Source organism: Anolis sagrei, chromosome 1, assembly GCF_037176765.1.
Source record: "Anolis sagrei isolate rAnoSag1 chromosome 1, rAnoSag1.mat, whole genome shotgun sequence".
NCBI classification, from domain to species: Eukaryota; Metazoa; Chordata; class Lepidosauria; order Squamata; family Dactyloidae; genus Anolis; species Anolis sagrei.
In genome coordinates this window covers 51,483,679-51,503,556 of record NC_090021.1, presented here as the reverse complement: position 1 = coordinate 51,503,556, position 19,878 = coordinate 51,483,679, and the positions used below count along the sequence as shown (strand labels likewise).

Below are 19,878 nucleotides of genomic sequence, written 5' to 3'. Positions count from 1 at the left end.
ATAATTTGATAGTAGTTTTGATCTGCACCTTCTTGAAAGGTATGGGTCAAACCCACTATGGCTGCTGTCTGAACGGCCCCCTCAGAAGTTCTCTCACATTTTCCAGGCCGAATCAGCATGGAAAACTCAGAGGGCTCCCCCCTCCCCAAAAAAAACCCCTTAAAGCAGGGAGAGGGAGTAAAATAACTTACCCAGCCACCATGAAACTCCTGCCAGAGCTCTACTGTTGCATACGAGTGACGCGCAGGTAGAAGGGAGGGGGGCAGGAGCAATTTTCCTCCTGTCCCCCCTTCTCCTGGTGCATGATTTGTACGCGACAGGAGTGCTCCAGCAGCAGTTTCATGGTGGTTGGGTAAATTATTTTACTTTTTCCTAGTTTTTAAGGGGTTTTGTGGAGGGGATGAGGGTTATCTCCCTGTCTTCCCGGAAGGTTCCAGGAGGGAATCTAGACACCCACACCAGAAAGCATGCACTTTCTGGGACATATGTAGACTTCAACCTAGGTGCAATCGTGTTTTTAATACGTGATTGCTCCTGGGTTAAAGTGCTGTCTGGATCTGCTCTCCGAGGAAGCCAAAGGCAAGTCTGTTCTCAACGAATTCTGCCAAGAAAACCCATGATAGGTTCGGTTTAGGGCCACCATAAGTCAATAATGACTTGTAGGCACACAACAAATGTTTTGTTGTAATGATGGCCAAAATTAAATTGCGAACTTCACATAGAACAAGCACACTAAATCAATGGAACTTACATATGGGATATGTTACCTTAATTAAATCCCCACTATCTCAGTATATCTACTCTAGACTAAGAATTAGATTTACATATTCTGAACTGACTATAATTTCTAAACAAATTGAAAAAGAATCCTTGCATACAGTGTAGTGCCATAACCTAAACAAGATGTTGCAAGTGCATGGTTAACTTTGACCAAATACAAAACACAGACATAAAGCACTGCAGGTGAGAGGTAGACAGGATGACCTTTGAATTCTGCTATTTCTACAGTTCTACATTCCCAAGATGATGAATGCTGTGTTCCTGCTTGGCTATTATGCCTTAAAGCTTTTTCAGTGTCAAAAGCTGAAGCACAGTAAAGAACACTTCATGACAAATTAATCTCTACTCTTGCCTGTGTCATATGTTTCTCAATTTCAAAAACAAGTTAAAAGATAGTCATACTATTTTAACAGAAACAAATAGCACCATGTGGATCCATGGGCCTCCAAGGGCAGATCTTAATCAGCTCCCAACCACTGTAGAAGATGAGGGCCCTTCAACACAGTCATATAACCTAGAATATCAAGGTAGATAATCCACAATATCTGCTTTGAACTGGATTATCTGAGTCCTCACTGTTATATAATCTAGTTCAATGTAGATTTTATATAGCTGTGTGAAAGATGCCTGAGAGTTAAAATCTCATTAAGTAATGATCTGTCTGTAACACTGAAACTATGGAAAGTTCTTCTACATTCAGATCACCATCAATTCACCCATTCAGGAAGATAGGTGCCAAATGTGTCCCACAGAACAGATATTATTTAGAACAGAACCATGGTCTTCATAACATCCTAAACTATTTCAAAAAGAGAGGTCTCAATACGGATATTGAAGTCCCATAACCCAATAGAAGGACTCCAAAACCACCACCAAGGCCAACTCCACCAGCTGAGGAAGGGAAAATAGATGACCAACACAGCATCCACTACACCAAACAAAATCCCTATTGTGCTCCAACTATTCATCTTTAAATGGAGACTCAATCCCAACAGATTGTGGGACAGAACATCTGATGAAGGAAAGTGGGTCATGAAAAATCATTGCCATGTCCATCCCACCCCACACACCTGCAGTTGTATGGAGAATGAAGCAGACAAATACATTAAACCACCAGACTCCTCCAGCTGGGTCTCAATACTGCCTTATCCATCATTAGATCCTGAATCATAGCTTCTTTTCCTTTTATTGATCAATCATTAAGCAGCAGTATTTTCAGTTCAGCTCACTGCCAAGTCTATTCAGACTATTTGATTCTTGGGGGACATGAGAGAAGCCTCCTCGCAGGATTGCAAGACATCCGGGCATCCCCTGGGCAACGTCTTCGTAGACGGCAGATTCTCTCGCCACAGAAGCGACCAGCATGCAAGCAAGCAAGCAAGCAAAACAACCAACGGTCCTTTTCAGGACCAACCATGACAATAATCTCAATCAATATCGAAGGCATGTCAGCTGCCAAAGAGCAACTGCTCTATGAACTGTGCCGAGATAAGAAATGCGATGTGCTGTGTGTCCAAGAAACACACAGGGATGAACAACAGAAACGACCCAAAGTTCCAGGAATGGTCTTAGTAGCAGAAAGACCACATGCGCAGTATGGAAGCGCCGTCTTTGTCAAACCAGGCCTCCAAGTCAGCAGTGCCCACAACACTGAAGAAAACAATATCGAGGTTCTAACAGTAGAGCTTAATAACATCACCATCACCTCTGTGTACAAGCCCCCAAATGAAGAGTTCTGCTTCTCCTCCCCCGAGAACTTTGACAGGCACCAAAGGGCGGTAGTAATTGGTGACTTCAACAGCCATAGCCATGTATGGGGCTATGCCCAAGAGGACAGAAATGGAGAGGCTGTCCTGTCCTGGTCTGAACTGCACAAACTATCACTCATCCATGATAGCAAGCTCCCACCATCCTACAACAGCGGGAGATGGCACCGAGGTTATAACCCAGACCTCTTATTTGTGAGCGACAGCATCGTACAGCAATGCACCAAATCAGTGGGACCACCAATCCCAAACACACAGCACCGACCAATAATATGCCAACTGTTCCCAACAATAAGGCCTCAGGAAGTTCGATTTAAACGAAGATACAACTTCAGAAAGGCAGATTGGACTAAATTCTCAGACATGTTAGACGACATGATCACATCGGTCGCACCAATCCCTGAGGAATATGAACATTTTATTGAAATAGTGAAAACCTGCTCATGGGCCTCTACACCGAGAGGCTGCAGAACCCACTACCTTCAGGGCATTACTCCTGAAACAGCTGCCTTGTTGGAAAAATATTACAGGCTCCACAACGAAGACCCATTTAGTGAGCAGACTCTTCAGGCAGCACAGAGCATTGTGTCCTCCATCTCTGAAGCCAAGAAAGAACAGTGGATCAAGTTGATCACAGAGGTCGACATGGACAGGAGCAGCCAGAAGGCGTGGAGGCTGCTGAGACGGCTGAGCAACGATCCCTCACAAACTAATACCCATGCCAACATAAAGGCAGATCAGATAGCACACCAACTCTTGAAGAATGGGAAACCCAACCTTGCCACCAAAGTAGGAAAGAAACCAATAGCCAGACAACCAGAGATTGAGAACAACAACCTCCATGAACCTTTTACATCTACTGAATTGGACATGGTTCTCAACAAATGTAAGAATGGCAAAGCAGCTGGCCTGGATGATCTACGGATGGAACAAATCAAGAACTTTGGTCCAAAAGCAAGGCGCTGGCTGCTGGAGCTGATGAACAACTGCACTGCATCCTGTCAGATCCCCAAAATCTGGAGGAAAGCAAGAGTCATCGCCATCTTGAAGCCAGGCAAAGACCGTAATGACCCAAAAAGCTACAGACCAATCTCCCTGTTGTGCCACCTCTACAAAGTTCTGGAGAGACTTATTTTGCATAGAATTATGGAAAATATAGACCCCTGTCTGATCCCACAGCAAGCTGGCTTCAGAAAAGGCAAAAGCTGCACATCGCAAGTGCTGAACCTGACTCAGCACATAGAAGATGGCTTTGAAAGGCAGCAGATCACAGGAGCTGTCTTCATAGACTTGTCAGCAGCCTATGATACTGTGAACCACCGCCTCCTCCTGAGAAAAATGTATAATATCACAAAGGACTATCACCTCACCCGCCTCATAGGAAACCTGCTACAAAACAGGAGCTTCTTTGTTGAGTTCCAGGGCCAGAGAAGCAGATGGCGGAAACAGAAGAACGGCCTGCCTCAGGGGAGCATGCTTGCTCCATCCATGTTCAACATCTACACAAATGACCAGCCACTGCCAGAAGGGACAGAGAGTTTCATCTATGCTGATGATCGTGCCATTACTGCTCAAGCAGGGAGCTTTGAGATGGTAGAACAGAAGCTCTCCGAAGCTCTAGGTGCTCTTACTGCCTATTACAGGGAAAACCAACTGATCCCTAATCCATCTAAAACACAGACATGCGCCTTTCACCTTAAGAACAGACAAGCATCCCGAGCTCTGAGGATCACTTGGGAAGGAATCCCACTGGAGCATTGCAGCGCACCCAAATACCTGGGAGTCACTTTGGACCGTGCTCTGACCTACAAGAAGCACTGCCTGAACATCAAACAAAAAGTGGGCGCTAGAAACAACATCATACGAAAGCTGACTGGCACAACCTGGGGATCACAACCAGACACAGTGAAGACATCTGCCCTTGCGCTATGCTACTCTGCTGCTGAGTATGCATGCCCAGTGTGGAACACATCTCACCACACTAAAACAGTAGATGTGGCTCTTAATGAGACATGCCGCATTATCACAGGGTGTCTGCGACCCACACCACTGGAGAAATTACACTGCTTAGCCGGTATTGCACCACCTGACATCCGCCGGGAAGTAGCAGCCAATAGTGAAAGGACCAAGGCAGAGACATCTCCAGCTCATCCCCTGTTTGGGTATCAGCCAGCACGTCAACGACTTAAATCAAGACATAGTTTTCTTAGATCTACAGAGACACTCGCTGGAACACCCCAGCAAGCGAGAGTCCAAAAGTGGCAGGCCCAAACCCAGCACCTCAATTCATGGGTGATACCAGATGAGAGACTCCCCCCTGGGCACACAGAAGACTGGGCGACTTGGAAGGCGCTGAACAGACTGCACTCTGGCACCACGAGATGCAGAGCCAATCTTAAGAAATGGGGCTACAGGGTGGAATCCTCGGCATGCGAGTGCGGAGAAGAACAAAACACTGACCACCTGCTGCAATGCACCCTGAGCCCTGCCACATGCACGATGGAGGACCTTCTTGCGGCAACCCCAGAGGCACTCCAAGTGGCCAGATACTGGTCAAAGGACATTTAACCAAATACCAAATTTGCAAAATCTGTGTGGTTTTTTTCTTTCTTTCTTTCTTTTTCTTTTTTTTCTTCTTTTTTTCTTTTTAATCTCTGTGTTTGTTTTGCTCTGTTAGAATTGTAATACAATGGTTGCTGATGACACGATAAATAAATAAATTTGATTCTTAAAAACCCACTCATCAGGCCCTATATCTTCTAAATCAAAATCAACTGTTTCCTCAAGATTTGTAATCAGATTTTTTTAAACCACCAGAAAAATATCAAGAGGTGTTTGGCCCCTTCTACGCTCCCCTATATCCCAGGATCTGATCCCAGATTATCTTCTTATCCCAGATTATATGGCAGTGGAGACTCACATAATCCGGTTCAAGGCAAATAATCTGGGATCAGACCCTGGGTTATAAGGCAGTGCGGATCCAGCCTTTGAGTCAAATGGAAGAAACAGCTAGATATTCCTCTAGTTTCAGTATTGCCAGAGCTGACAAAGGCCCTAGTCAACAGTCACTATGCCAATTATTCCACTAAATCAAATTGTAATGGATCCAACCTTCTGGCATTTATTCAAAATAAAAATGTAGTCAAAGTTTTAATAACATGTTTTTCTAATAATTGGGTTTCCAGGATAGTCACTATCAATCATGTTTTAAATTAATATAAGTTTTCCTTTATTATAAAAAACCAAAAAGATAGTGGGAGCACAGAAAATATCTCCCAGGCAAGGTCAGTCATCTGAAACCTAAAACAAGCAACTTTCAAACTATATATCAAGACTCTCTGTCTGATAAATGAGTTGAACTTAGTTCATTCAAGATGGTCTGCAACCTAAGCACTATGTTCATCTGAAACACATTTTGCTGTGGCGTGGTAGGCATTTCTGTTCTAGGTTGTTAACAAAAACACTAATTCTGCCTTTGAGAGAAAACTGAGCCAAATATGATCACCTATTAAATTCTTTGGAGAATTTATTAATGTTTTTAAAGCATTTATCTTCCGCCCTTCTCACCCCAAAGGGGACTCAGGGCGGAGTACAACATATAAACGCCAAACATTCAATGCCGAAACATACTGGAACAATATTACTTATTTCAGATTGCTACGCATCCAAGAATGGAATTTTGTTCTGGTGCTCTCTCAATGTACAATGATCACAATAACATGATTTTCTTGATAACATCGAAATTACTGTTTAGAACCCAAAATGGGTTGATGAAATTTTGATGGCTCAAATCAGATTTATAGCACCGTAATTTGTTGCAGAAGTGAGAACTGTGTTCCAGTGATACCACAACCAAACTACCTCCCTCAAGTCCCCTGCAAGAATGCACAAGGACCTTCCAAAGTTCACTAAATGACTTCGCAAATGTGTCACAGTTCTTCTAGCTACTGGAAAATAGTTGCATGTGTCCCTGATGTTTCTCTCCCCAACTCTTTGAAAACATGGAAATGGCCCTGCTGAAATGGATGTACTGCTTAAAAGATGGTCTCGGGGAGGGGGGGGGGCAGCATCAAGAGCTGATGCAGGATATCAGACATATGACCATCTTTTCTTACCTTCGTGTATGAACCTATGCAGATGATTTCTGTTATTTGCCTCATAGTCTCTACTAGGAGCCCCCGGTGGCACAATGGGTTAAACCCTTTGCCGGCGGGACCGAAGACTGACAGGTCAGAGGTTCGAATCCAACTCCCTCTGTCAGCTCCAGAAGCCTCCCACAAGGATGGTAAATCATCAAAAACATCCCCTGGGCAACGTCTTGCACAGTCCATTCTCTCATACCAGAAGCAACTTGCAGTCTCTCAAATCACTCCTGACACGGAAAAAAATAGTCCCTACTGGGGCAAGTATTTCAATGTTGCAAAGACACTGGTGCCCTTGCAGTTATCTAATTTCTCACTCATTCCATAGAAATGATAAACATTTCTAATGGCTGATCTAATTAGTATTCGTGATAGAAGCAGAAAACAAAAAGGCACTACTCATAAATTGGAGCTTTTGGGCAGTTATTCTCCCCTTCCTGTATGTATTTGAACACCACATATTATCCTACATTGAAACATTTATCTCTGCATCCCGCTTAAAAACAGTTAACGATTTAATGATTCCAATATGGCATTTAGTCTACTCCTGATCACAAAAAAACTCAAAATAATGATGTCAGACAAACCTCTTTGTTATACCAATTCTTCAAACTCAAGAAAAAAGGTTCCATTTACTCAAGTGGAGAGAAATCTGATAAGCCAGATACAGATCAGTGGTTATCATTTCCTAATTTCTTTCAGTAATCTTTGCCTAATTTATATTCTGATATAGCCCCCGCCCGCCACTTCCTTTTTACTGCTTCTCCTGTTTAGAAAATCTACACTTACTTTTTTAAAATGAAATTGCTGTAGAAATACACTTCAAAACAGCTTGCAGAATTTTGAACAGATTGTTCATAAAGAAGCAATAAATACAAATCCATTAATTGCGTTAAAGAATCATTAAAGCATTTTAAAAATAACATATATTTGTCCTCTCACACAATATTTTTAAAAAGGAAAAAGGACTGAGAAGAAGCACAGAATATTTTCAAAGTGGATGATGGCTTGACAGTGGCACAAAATGCACTTGAGCACTGTCATTCAATTAGCTGCACTTCAAATCCAATGTTGACATTTGAGAGAGGGGATCGTACTTAATTCCTGCAATCAAGCTGGATTAATGACTAAGGCCCAGTTCAAACTCGATTAGACCCCATGCTGCTCTGGAGCAATTTACCAGGAAGCAATACGGGACTGAGCCATGGCAGCACAACAGCATTTGCATTAGCTTTGCAATATGCATTTGAGTATTATTGATTTAACAACCTAAATAGACTAGTAAATAGTTACTGACCCAGTAGGTTATAATTACTCTGGAGGTCCGGGATATGCAGATTTGTATCTCTAGTTTCTCCTAGAAATGTGTATGAACAGGCATGGTAGTAAAAATATAATATGGCCAATCACTACAGGATTTTTGGTGTGTTTTTAAAAAAGCTGTTGGAAGGCCTAAAATAGGCCTGGTAACCCAGAGGTGTTCTTTACCATTCTGTGGGGGAAAATTTGGGGGGATGTCAAGGAACTGGAGTTTGTTCTAGGTGTTGCATTAGGGACCAGGGGATAGTACATTATCTTTGGTCCACACTTTAGTCATCTCTGTGCTGGAGTCCAGAGTAATATCATACATATTCTGCATTTCCAAGGTGGGGAGATCATGTCTTTAATCGAAAGCAACCCTTGATTGTATTGGCTACCTGAAAATTACAGAAGCTCTTACACCTCACCAAGTATAGATAAATGGTAATGAAAAAAGTGACATCAGGAGGAACTTGTGAGAACAAATGATAAGGAAAAAAACTGGCATAACAATATAAGAACCATACTCATTTCATCCCACTTGTTCTTTACGGCTATTGCTAGATGTACCATAGCAAAGAATGAAGGGGAAAATGTCATAAATTGTCCAGAGTTCTGTCATGATACAATCAATTAATGGAAATCGACATCAATTATTATAAGTGTGAGAATGAGTGTCTGAATTGGAAAAATAACATCCTACAGTGATCCAGAATAACTTTCTGGCCAATGTAAGTGTTTGGGCTAAAGAAGACCTGAAGACCAGAAGAATACATGACAAAATGGAGGAAGCCACAATACATGGTGGTATGAAGGTTCTGGCAACCAAAAGCGAGGAACATCTGAATAAGGAACTGAACTTTAGAAACTTGATAAATGGAGAATATCAAGGATTGGTACAGTCAAAGGAGTATACCACTTGAGAGGCTCCCTTGTCATGATGGACTGAGCATGAACTGAGTTGGAGGACAATAAGGGGGACATGAGAGATTGTCCCTTCAACATGACGGATTAAGCGTGGACTAAGTTAAGGAATAACAAAGGTTACCTCCCCGACACAGTGCAGCAAAGTGTACCAGAACTAAGACATGAAAGGAATTCTGAGATTACATAAAAAGGAACATTATATTTATTACCATGAAACAAAGAAGCCATAGACTAGAATTGCTCCAAAATGATAATAGTCTAGCTTGCTGTTGAACTATGCAGCCTGAAAGACAGTTGCATCTGTCAAGCAGGAAATTTAGGTACTGCTTTATGTGGGCAGGCTATTTTAACTAATTTACGACACCATAAGATCTTCCAGCAGTGTGCGTAAGAATGAGGAAGTGCTCCATCAAGGACTAGGTATCATAAGTGGACAGTGAAGCAGAAGCTCCCCCTGTGGACTCATCTCTGTTTCTAAGCCAAAGTGCTGGCATTGTCTGTAGACACCTCCAAGGCCATGTGGCCAGCATGACTACATAGGGTGCCATTACCTTCCCAGAGAAGCTGTACCTATTGATCCATTCACATTTCCATGTTTTCGAACTGTAAGTTTGGTAGAAGCTGAGTCTAACAGTGGGAGGTCACCCCGTTCCTTGGATTTGAACCGCCGACCTTTCGGTCAGCAAGTTCAGCAGCTCAATGGTTTAACCCGCTGCGCCACCAGGGAGCCCAAAAAAACTTAAGACCAAATGTAATTTAGATAGCATCTTCTTTATAGTTTCTCAAATTGTTATTCTCCTTCTCAGTTATGAGATTATTTTATCAATTGTTTAACCAAGCATTCTACTACCCTATGGCCCAAACCCCATAGTCTTTACTAAAGCAGACTCATAGAATCAATGTGTTTTATCTATGTGTTCACTTGCCTTTCAACGGATGACTGGATGGGTTTATTTTAATTGCAAGTAATCAAGAGGACATCAGCCTATGACAATTAAGTGCAGTGAGCACTATCCAAAAAGCTATGAAATGCAGAGTAGAACAAAAACTGTTAATTCTGCCCCATTTTAAAAGTATACAATGAACACAAACCTCTTTCATCTTGTCAAATTCATTCTGTAGAGCCTGCTTAGCAATATCTACTTCAATTAACTGCTGTCTTAATTTTTCATTTTCATCTTCGGTGGTTGTTCGTTTTTCTTCCACGTTTTCCAGTTCATGGTGAAGTCTAACTGAAACGTCTTTTGCAACCTAAACAGGACAGCATTTGAAAACAAAAGAAAACCCTTAATGACATTAAGACTATATGTGAACTGGTATAAATATTCCAAAGCTAGAGATGGTATCGACTGTTCATGGTTTGAATCCAATACCATTAAAGGTTGACTGTGTGGTTGTCTCGCTGATGTTAGCGTATTTATTTTGATTCTAGGACGCACTTTTATCCCAATAGAAACATTTTTAAAAATGGGATGCATCTTAGAAAAATGCAAAGGGTTTTTCCCATGCTTTGCAGATAGTACCACATGTTTTGTTTTTTATGTGGAAACCCCACCTCCAAGTTTGACTGTTATTGCTCCACCCCATTCTTGCTATTCCACTGTTAAATAAAATGGTTAAATAAAGTGGAATTTTGCAAATCTGGAGTCATTGTTATTAAATTATTGCGGAGCTCACTCAGTGACAATGAGGAAGTGTTGCTTGTTTGCTTGAGATGATCTATGGAAAAGTTGAGTTACTGTAAGTAAAGGTAAAGGTTTTGCCCTGACATTGATCTAGTTGTGTCCCACTCTGGGGGTGGCGCTTATCTCCATTTCTGAGACGAAGAGCTGGTGTTGTCTGTAGACACCTCCAAGGTCATGTGGCCAGCATGACTGCACAGCGCACTATCACCTTCCTTCAGAAGTGGTACCTATTGATCTACTTACATTTGCATGATTGCGAACTGCTAGGTTGGCAGAAGCTGGGGCTAACAGCGGGAACTCACCCCACTCCCCAGATTTGAATTGCTGACCTTTCGGTCAGCAAGTTCAGCAGCTCAGCAGTTTAACCTGCTGCACCACTGGGGAGCCTTTGAGTTACTGCATTTCGTTCATTTTGATCAAAATCTTGTCAAGAAGACTGCACTATAAAGCCAGGGTAAAACGAACAGTTATTGTGTATGCAGACAAACAGAAATAAAGCAGCAAGACATTTCTAAGTCATTCTAAAAGATATTTGAAGACACTGATTTTTTCTTATAAACAAAGCTTTATTTCTGTTTGTGGTAGTAATTGAATGAGTGTGCATTTCACAATTGGTGGGGTCTTAGACTAAAAGAAATACGGTAACCTCTAAGCAATGAATGACTCACACACTTTTATATGAAATTTAATTTTTTTACAAAGGCAATAAAGACAAGATACAGGCTATGAAAGAACATGGCAGCAACAGTGCAGCATCTCTCCTGACACACATATAAACGATGCAGATTGAATTTGAAGAAACGAAAACAAACAGGCTGGGTGGAATACTGCGCCATATCAGAACCTAGAACAGGCATGGACAAACTTTGGCCCTCCAGGTGTTTTGGACTTCAGCTCCCACAATTCCTAATAGTCAGTAGGCTGTTAGGAATTATGGGAGTTGAAGTCCAAAACATCTGGAGGGCCAAAGTTTGCCCATGCCTGACCTAGAATGTTACCTCCTACATTATGACTAGTTGACCAGATAAATATTCTTCTTCCATACTAAGTATTCATTGGTATGGTAACTGATCCTTCATATTCTAAGACTAAAACAACAACAGAAACCCTGGAAGGTGATCCCAAAAAGTAGAACTTTCTTGTGTTCTGGTTATCACTGCACACACAAATGAATCCCAGAGAGTCTCTGGTATCTGTATACTATCAAATTAGGAATGGGAAAATGCTGAGCATTTTCGAGGATTAAGTTTCAAGGATTAAGATCTACAAAATCAAACTCACACTAGAAATAATGGGGCTGTTCTAACATCTGGCTGCTTCTTTGTTACATTGAAAAACCAACATCATTTCACACTATACAGCTATAGCACTTGGTGTGAAAGACCATGTGGATCCAGAGTTGGTCTTCATAGATACTTACAAACCCATCGCCAAGACTATCATAGAATCATTGAGTTGGAAGAGACCTTGTGGGCCAACCAATTCAACTCCCTGGCAAGAAGCAGGAAAATTGCCTTCAACGCACCCCCGACAGATGGCCATGCATTTTCTGTTTAGAAGCTTCCAAAAAAGGAGCTTCCCCCACCCTCCTGGGCAGGGGGTTCCACTGCTGAACAGCTCTCACAGTTAGGAAGTTCTTCCTAATGTTCAGATGTAATCTCCTTTCCTGTAGTTTGAAACCATTGTTCTGCATCCTAGTCTCCAGGGCAGCAGAAAACAAGCTTGCTCCCTCCTCCCTATGAGTTCTCCCCACATTATCCTTGGAAGATAATCATACTTGGCCATGAGTGGAATCCAAGTGCTAAAACAGTATAGTGTGAAAAGATCCCAGGTTATACTGCTTTCATGACAGATCTTCTTACGATCATGCCTGAGCTGCTTTATGAATCCCTGAGCCTGCCTTACCTTCAAGTCCTGCTCCAAACTACGGAGAAGTTCTCCATCAATCTCCCCAGTTTGAGCATAGCGAAGCCGCTTGCGTTCTGCCTTTCGAAGACGGTACTGAAGAATCCGGCAATTTTTGTTGGCCCTCTCCAACTCGCGCCGCATTTCCTGTAACTGGCAGGCGTCCTCCTCGAAGAAACTGTCTCTCATCTCATCCATCTCATTTCGCAGCTCATCTATTTCATTCTGGCATCCAAGCATAAGGAAAGGACAGAAACACACCACATTAGTCCACAAACAAAAAGGAAGTATGGATTAAGACAAGCTATGGATGCCTTTCAGACAGATGTACAAATGATAGGCTTAAACTTCCACACCAAATAGGCTGAGTCTTGAATTAAGAACATACTTGGAAGCAGTCCAAGTAAAACAGTTAGGCTTCTCTTGCATGACTTAAATCACATTCATTTCAATGTATTTAAGTAAGACACAAGTAGGACAACTATGTGTCCTAGTGACTATTTCTCATGTATTTAATTTTCCATGAAAAAATTACAGGCAGGCCATAATTATCTAGCAATGGCAGGAAGGGGAAACATTTTCCCCACCACCTGCACATAATATAACTTGCCAAGTACACACTAGGTCAGGCCTTGGCAAACTTTATTGTTTATTATTTGCGTTTTCAGTTTTGTTTTATTTCATGTAATTGTTGTTTTGGGCTTGGACTCATGTAAGCCGCACCGAGTCCCCATCGGGGAGATGGAGCGGGGTACAAATAAAGTGTATTATTATTATTAAGTCCTCCAGGTGTTTTGGACTTCAACTCCCACCATTCCTCACAGCCTCAGGCCCCTTCCTTTTCCCCCTCAACCGCTTAAGTTTGCCAATACTGCCACTAGGCTGTTCCCTTTTCATCACTATAAAGTCACAAGTAGTCAGTGGCATTGGTAGTTCTTGTGTAACTCACTGGTTTTATAAAGTGGAGGAGAGCATATCTGCAAAGGTAAGCAGCCTGTCAAGGGGAATGCTCAACACAGTCATTACACTTCACAAATCATAGTAATGACTACACTGACCACCACACATTTAGTGTGTTGGTAGATCAAGATAGACCTAGTTCTGGGTAGATCTGACCTGCTAATTTCAAAAATGGCAGCAGGGTCAGCTCTAGTTTTTGAGATACAGAACACATTGCCATCTGCTCGTCCATAGAAAATTATGATAATCATATCTAAGAAACTAAAGCTGGTGTGGTCTATCTTTTGCAATTGTATGAATCAGCACTCCATATAATCCCAATAAACATTTAAATTAAAATTGAGATCAAAATTGAAATACTTTAAACATTTTAAAAACATTACATTCACTATAAAACCACACTATCCGCAATCATAGCACAACTGGTGGGGACAACTGGTGGGGACAAGAGACAGAGCCTTCTCAGTAGTGGCCCCTCGTCTGTGGAACTCCCTCCCCAGTGGAATTAGATCTGCCCCATCCCTCCTTCAGGAAAAAATGGAAAACATGGTTTTGGGATCAGGCTCTCAACCAGACACGGGAGTTGTGAAATACGAGACTACAAATTAATATATGATGACTCGGACCTGTCCTGGAATACAATTTGGATCATGTGACTTTAATTGATGTTTTAATGCTGTGTTTTTAATGGGTTTGGTTTTAATGTTTTTATTATTTACCAAAGTATGAATATATGGCATTGAATTATTGCCTTTGTAAGGCCACCCTGATTCCCCTTTGGGGTTGAGAAGGGCGGGATATAAATGAGGTAAACAAATAAATGAATTGTCCAGGTCATTCCGGTAGTTACTGCACATAATTCCAGTCCATCTATTGCACTATAGCAGTAATTCTCAACCTTCCTAATGCCGCGACCCCTTAATGTTGTGGAGACCCCCAAGCATAGCATTATTTGTGTTGCTACTTCACAACTGTAATTTTGCTACTGTTATGAATCGTAATGTAAATATCTGATATGAAAAATGTATTTTCATTCACTGGACCAAATTTGGCCAACACCCGATACGCCCAAATTTGAATACTAGTGGGGTTGGGGGAGGGATTATGTTGTAGTTGCTGGGATTTACAGTTAATCTACAATCAAAGAGCATTCTGAACTCCACCAAGGATTGGATTGAGCCAATCTTGGGACACAGAACTCCCAAGGCCAACAGAAAATACTGGAAGGGTTTGGTGGGCATTGACCTTGAGTGTTGGAGTTGGAGTTCACCTACATCCAGAGAGCACCGTGGACTCAAACAATGACAGATCTGGACCAAACTTGGCCTGAATCCTCAATATGCCCAAATGTGAACACTGGTGGAGTTTGGGGAAAGTAGACCAGGGGTCTCAAACTTTTTAAACTAAGGGCCAGGTCACAATCCCTCAAACTGTTGGAGGACCGGATTATAATTTGAAAAAAGCATAAATGAATTCCTATGCACACTGCACATATATATTTTTGTAGTGTATTGTTGTAGTGCAAAAACAATACAATAATTAAAATGAAGAACAATTTTAACAAATATAAACTTATTAGTATTTCAATGGGAAGTGTGGGCCCGCTTTTGGCTGATGAGATAGGATTGTTGTTGTTGTTGTTATGTGCTTTCAAGTCGTTACAGACTTGTCGACCCTGAGCAAGGGCCAGGTAAATGATCTTGGAGGGCCATATCTGGCCCTTCGGCCTTAGTTTGAAGACCCTTGAAATAGACCTTGACATTTGAGAGTTGTAGTTACTGGGATTTATAGTTCACCTACAATCAAAGAATATTCTGAACACCACCAACAATAGAACTGGGCCAAACTTCCCACCCAGAACCCCCATGACTAGCAGAAAATACTGTATTTTCTGATGGTCTTCGGCAACCCCTCTGATACCTCCTTGCAACCCCCCCAGGAGTCCCAACCCCCAGGCTGAGAAACACTGCACTATAATTCTTCTCTCAAGACTTGATCCTAAAGCCATGTTTTCACTCTCTTTCTGAGTCCAGGGATACAGAGGGCCAACTGTGTCCTTCTTAACAGCTTAAAATGCATGTAAAATATGACAGCCCCTTACGCTTCCACCTCATAGGAGCAGTGCATGATTTTTAGATGGAGTGGCTTTTGGGATAGGTGAACTAAGGAGAGACCACTGGCCATATCTGAAATGAAGGCCCTGTTGAAGCATCCCCTTTAGAAAGCTATGAGAGATTTACTATTCAGAAGCAAGGATACTTCTGCACCAGCCATCCTCTGGAGTGCTCTGTGTTGTCCATATTTTGATCTAAAGGGAAGAGGCATAGAGTGCATCTGCACTATAGAAGAGGCATGGCAAACTTGGGCCCTCCAGGTGTTTTGGACTTCAACCCCCACAATTCCTAACAACCCTAACCCTAACTGGTAGGCTGTTAGGAATTGTGGGAGTTGAAGTCCAAAACACCTGGAGGGCCCAAGTTTGCCCTTGCCTGCTATCAAATGAAGTCTTGACCCCACTTTGAGTGCCATGGCTCAGTGCCAAGGAATAATCATAGAATCACAGAGTTGGAAGAGACCTCATGGGCCATCCAGTCCAACCCCATTCTGCCAAGAAGCAGGAAAATTGCATTCAAAGCACCCCCGACAGATGGCCATCCAGCTTCAGTTTAAAAGCTTCCAAAGAAGGCGCCTCTACCACACTCTGGGGCAGAGAGTTCCACTGCTGAACAGCTCTCAGTTAGGAAGGTCTTGCTAGTGTTCAGATAGAATCTCCTTTCTTGTAGTTTGAAGCCATTGCTTCACATCCAAGTCTCCAGGACAGCAGAAAACAAGCTTGCTCCCTCCTCCCTATGACTTCCTCTCACATATTTATACATGGTCTTCATCATATCTCCTCTCAGCCTTCTCTTCTTCAGGCTAAACACGCCCAGCTCTTTAAGCCACCCCTCATAGGCCTTGTTCTCCAGACCCCTGATCATGTTAGTCGCCCTCCTCTGGACAGGGGAGCTCAGATTGAGGCCCAAAAGGGCCCACAACAGAGGAGCGCTTCTGCTCCTACATCCCTTCCAGCCCTGCCCAGGCTTTTTGCCCCCAATGCAAGCAGGGTCCCTGGCCCCCCTCCCGAACCCCTCCCTTTCCTCTTCAATAAGGGAATGGAGGCCTGTGGTCCCCATCTCACCTTGAGGGTCTCGTTTTCCTCCCGCAGGCCCTCCACTTCCTCCTGCAGCTCCACCTGCTCCCGGGGGCTGAGGCTGGAGGCTCCTTCGGGGGGCCCGCTCCGTCCTTCGCCTCCCTCCTCCTCCTCCTCCTCTTCCTCTTCCTCGGGCCCCGCCGGCGCCATTAGCGAAGGAGAGGCGGTGAGGGCGGCGGCGGCGCTGGTCTCGGTCTGCCCGGCCTCGCCCTCCTCTCCCGAGCCGCTGCCTTCCCGCTGCATCTGGGCCAGAGACCAAGGGGCTCCCGGGGACGCCACCCGCCGCCGCTTTGGCCTCCCAAGGAGAGAGGCAGGCTCTGCCGGAGGAGATGCTGCGCCTGGTGCTGATGCTGCGGATGCCCGCTTCGCCGCTCCTCCCGATTGCAGGGCCTCTTCCTTCCCGCACAGAAGGGAACGGGAGGAGGGCCGCGCTCGGCCACCTGCTCTCCTGGGCGGGGCCGGAGCCTCCTCTCTCCTCCTCCTCCTCCTCTTCCCCTCCCTCCTCCTCTTCCTCTCCTTCTTCCTCGCCGGCTCCTGCGCTGCTGTGTGTGGGAGGCGGCGCTGCGTTGTCCACCGCTCGTCCCCTCCCACTTTCTCCGCCTCTTCTTCCTCTATCCCTCCTTCTCTTCCCCCTCTTCCTCGATCCATCCTAGTCCTCCTCTTCCTTCTCTTCTTCCTTTTTCTTTTTTCCTCCTCTTTCTCTCCTCCTATTCCTCTTTCTCTTCTTCCTCTTCCTCTATCCCTCCTCCTCTTCTCATTCTTCTCTTCTCCCTCTTTCTCTATCCCTTCTCTTCCCCCTCTTCATCTATTCCTCCTTGTCCTCTTTCTTCTCTTCTACCTCTTTTTCTCCTCCTTTTTCTCCTCCTATTCCTCTATCCCTCCTTCTCTTCCCCCTCTTCCTCTACCCCTCTTCCTCCTCTTCCCTCTTGTCCTCCTCTTCTTCCTCCTCCTCTTCTTCCTCTTTTCCTCCTCTTCTTTCTCTCCTCCTATTACTCTTTCTCTCCTTCTCTTCTTCTTCTTCTTCCCACTCTTCCTCCTTGTCCTCCTCTTCTTCCTCCTCTTTCTCTTCCTCCTCTTTTTCCTCCTCTTTCTCTCCTCCTGTTCCCCTATCTCTCCTTCACTTTTTCTTCCACTTCATCTATTCCTCCTCCTCTTCCTCCTCCTCCTCTTGTTATTTTTTTTCCTCCTCCTCAGAGGCTCCAGGCACTGCCAAGTCAGGTCAGGCATCCAACCGCTTTCCCCCTCCCATGCCTTCCTTCCTTCCTCCTCCTCAGCCCTCTTAGTTCAGTAAAGCTTCTGGAAGCTGTGTAGCTGCATTTGAGCGCAGGGGTTAAGAGCCCAGAAGAATGGGGGGGTTCACCCACCACAGATGTAGATGCAGAAGCTCCTGGGGTCTATTTCCCTCTAGATTAGACCTGGGCAAGCTTGGGTCCTCCAGGCGTTTTGGACTTCAACTCCCTTCATTCCTAACAGTGTCAGGCCCTTTCCTCTAGGAAGGCTGGCTGAGCATCCCTTCTCTAAAATTCGAAACTGCTCCCAAATCCAAAATTGTCCACCTGTGTGGCTTAGTTTGTGATGCCTTTCCTTTCCAATGAATAGGTGAACATAGACTTTCATGCAAATTAATATTACAAATGTATACCCAATTCCCTTAGGTTAAGGTGTTCATGAAGCATAAATTAATTACTTTGTTTTAATGTTTAAATGTTGTTTACATCTTATGTTTGAATCCATTGAATGATTTCAATGTATAGTTATATGTTAAGGTAAAGGTAAAAGTAAAGGTAAAGGTTTCTCCTCGACATTAAGTCTAGTCATGTCTGACACTGGGGGGTGATGCTCATCTCCTTTTCTAAGCTGAAGAGTCGGTGTTGTACGTAGGCGCTTCCAAGGTCATGTGGTCGGCATGACTGCATGGAGCACTGCTACCTTCCTGCCGGAATGGTACCTAGTGGATTAAACAACTGAGCTGCTGAATTTGCTGACCAAAAGGTTGGTGGTTCAAATCTGGGGAGCAGGGTGAGCTCCTGCTGTTAGCCTCAGTCCCAGCTCCTGCCAACCTAGCAGTTTGAAAACATGCAAATGTGAGTAGATCAATAGGTACCATTGATATAGTTGAAGGTCATAACAACTATATTTAGATATGCAAAGTAAAAATAATGCAATATGAAAATCAAAGAGAATTTCAGAACTGCCACCAACAAACTCAAATTGGGATCCTAAATCCCCAAGACCATTTCATATAACTTGCTCATTCTTTCCTACACCAAAAGCAAAACTCCAACCACAAGGCCATTGGCATTTCAGTCGCTTATGAATACAAAAGGCCTGTTTTGATCAGTTTCCTTTTGGACTCCAGCACATAATCTTTCAATTTATTCTTCTTCTATCTCTATAGATCAGTGGTTCCCAACCCTTTTTTGACCAAGGACCACTTTGACCAGGGACTTCAGTACCAAAGGGGTTATGAATCAGTTTTTGGTCAACTTTAGATTCGGTTTGGGGTGCTGATTCAGAAAATTGCATTGGATAGACCACATCAGCACTAGTTGATGATATAGAACATATGCCACAGTCAGAGACAGGGAAGGAGTGGCATGCGGTGTGAAAGGAACATAATTTTTTTAAATAAATAAATAAATAAAGAGGAAGGAGGCTCGCGGACCAGATTTTCATCCTCATGGCCCACTGGTGGTCCGCGGCCCACAGGTTAAGAACCACTGCTATAGATAGAGCATAAACTCGGATTATGACTATATTGATAGATTTTCTCTACAGTGTTATTAACATAATTTGATCAAGTTTTCATAATTTGATCAAGCTTTTACTGTTTTTGCTACATCTGTCCTCACTATTAGTGCCAGATAATTTCTTCTTAGATTTTCATTTCCTCTGTAAAACATCATGAAATTTTCTGACTCAAAAATGTTCTCTTTAGTTCACTCACTCTAAGTATCACTGTGTTTATGCATTCTATTTCTTGTTTTACTATATTCCCATGATTCCCATTTCACACATTCCATATTTCTATAAAATGTGTTGTGTGGCTTCAACATTTTCTTTTTCATTTGAGTATGTCACCAGTTACAGCTTCAATCTAGTTGTGTCATAATGATATCTGTTGTTGTCTTCTGCCGTACTCCAGGTAAGTGCCTTCCAACCAGGACGTATCCCCTTCTGGCATTGTTTCTTATTTTGTTTTGAATTGTCTCATCATATGTTTT

General features: G+C 43.3%; 1 protein-coding gene across 4 annotated transcripts in view; it reads right to left on the bottom strand.

Moving 5' to 3' along the window:
- The window catches only part of LOC132761252 (microtubule cross-linking factor 3-like), a 44,608-nt gene extending 27,291 nt beyond the window's left edge, over window positions 1-17,317 (bottom strand). For all 4 annotated transcript variants that reach the window (XR_009629947.2, XR_009629948.2, XR_010909334.1 and 1 more), the window contains exons 1-3: window positions 16,643-17,317; window positions 12,505-12,729; window positions 10,007-10,165 (exon numbers count right to left, since the gene is read on the bottom strand). Coding sequence is in view for 1 of the 4 variants with exons in the window: in XM_060753965.2 (XP_060609948.2) it covers window positions 10,007-10,165; window positions 12,505-12,729; window positions 16,643-17,302 (1,044 nt within the window). In the remaining 3 variants the exon portion in view is untranslated. The remainder of the gene's footprint in view (window positions 1-10,006; window positions 10,166-12,504; window positions 12,730-16,642) is intronic.
- Window positions 17,318-19,878: the final 2,561 nt, after the last annotated feature.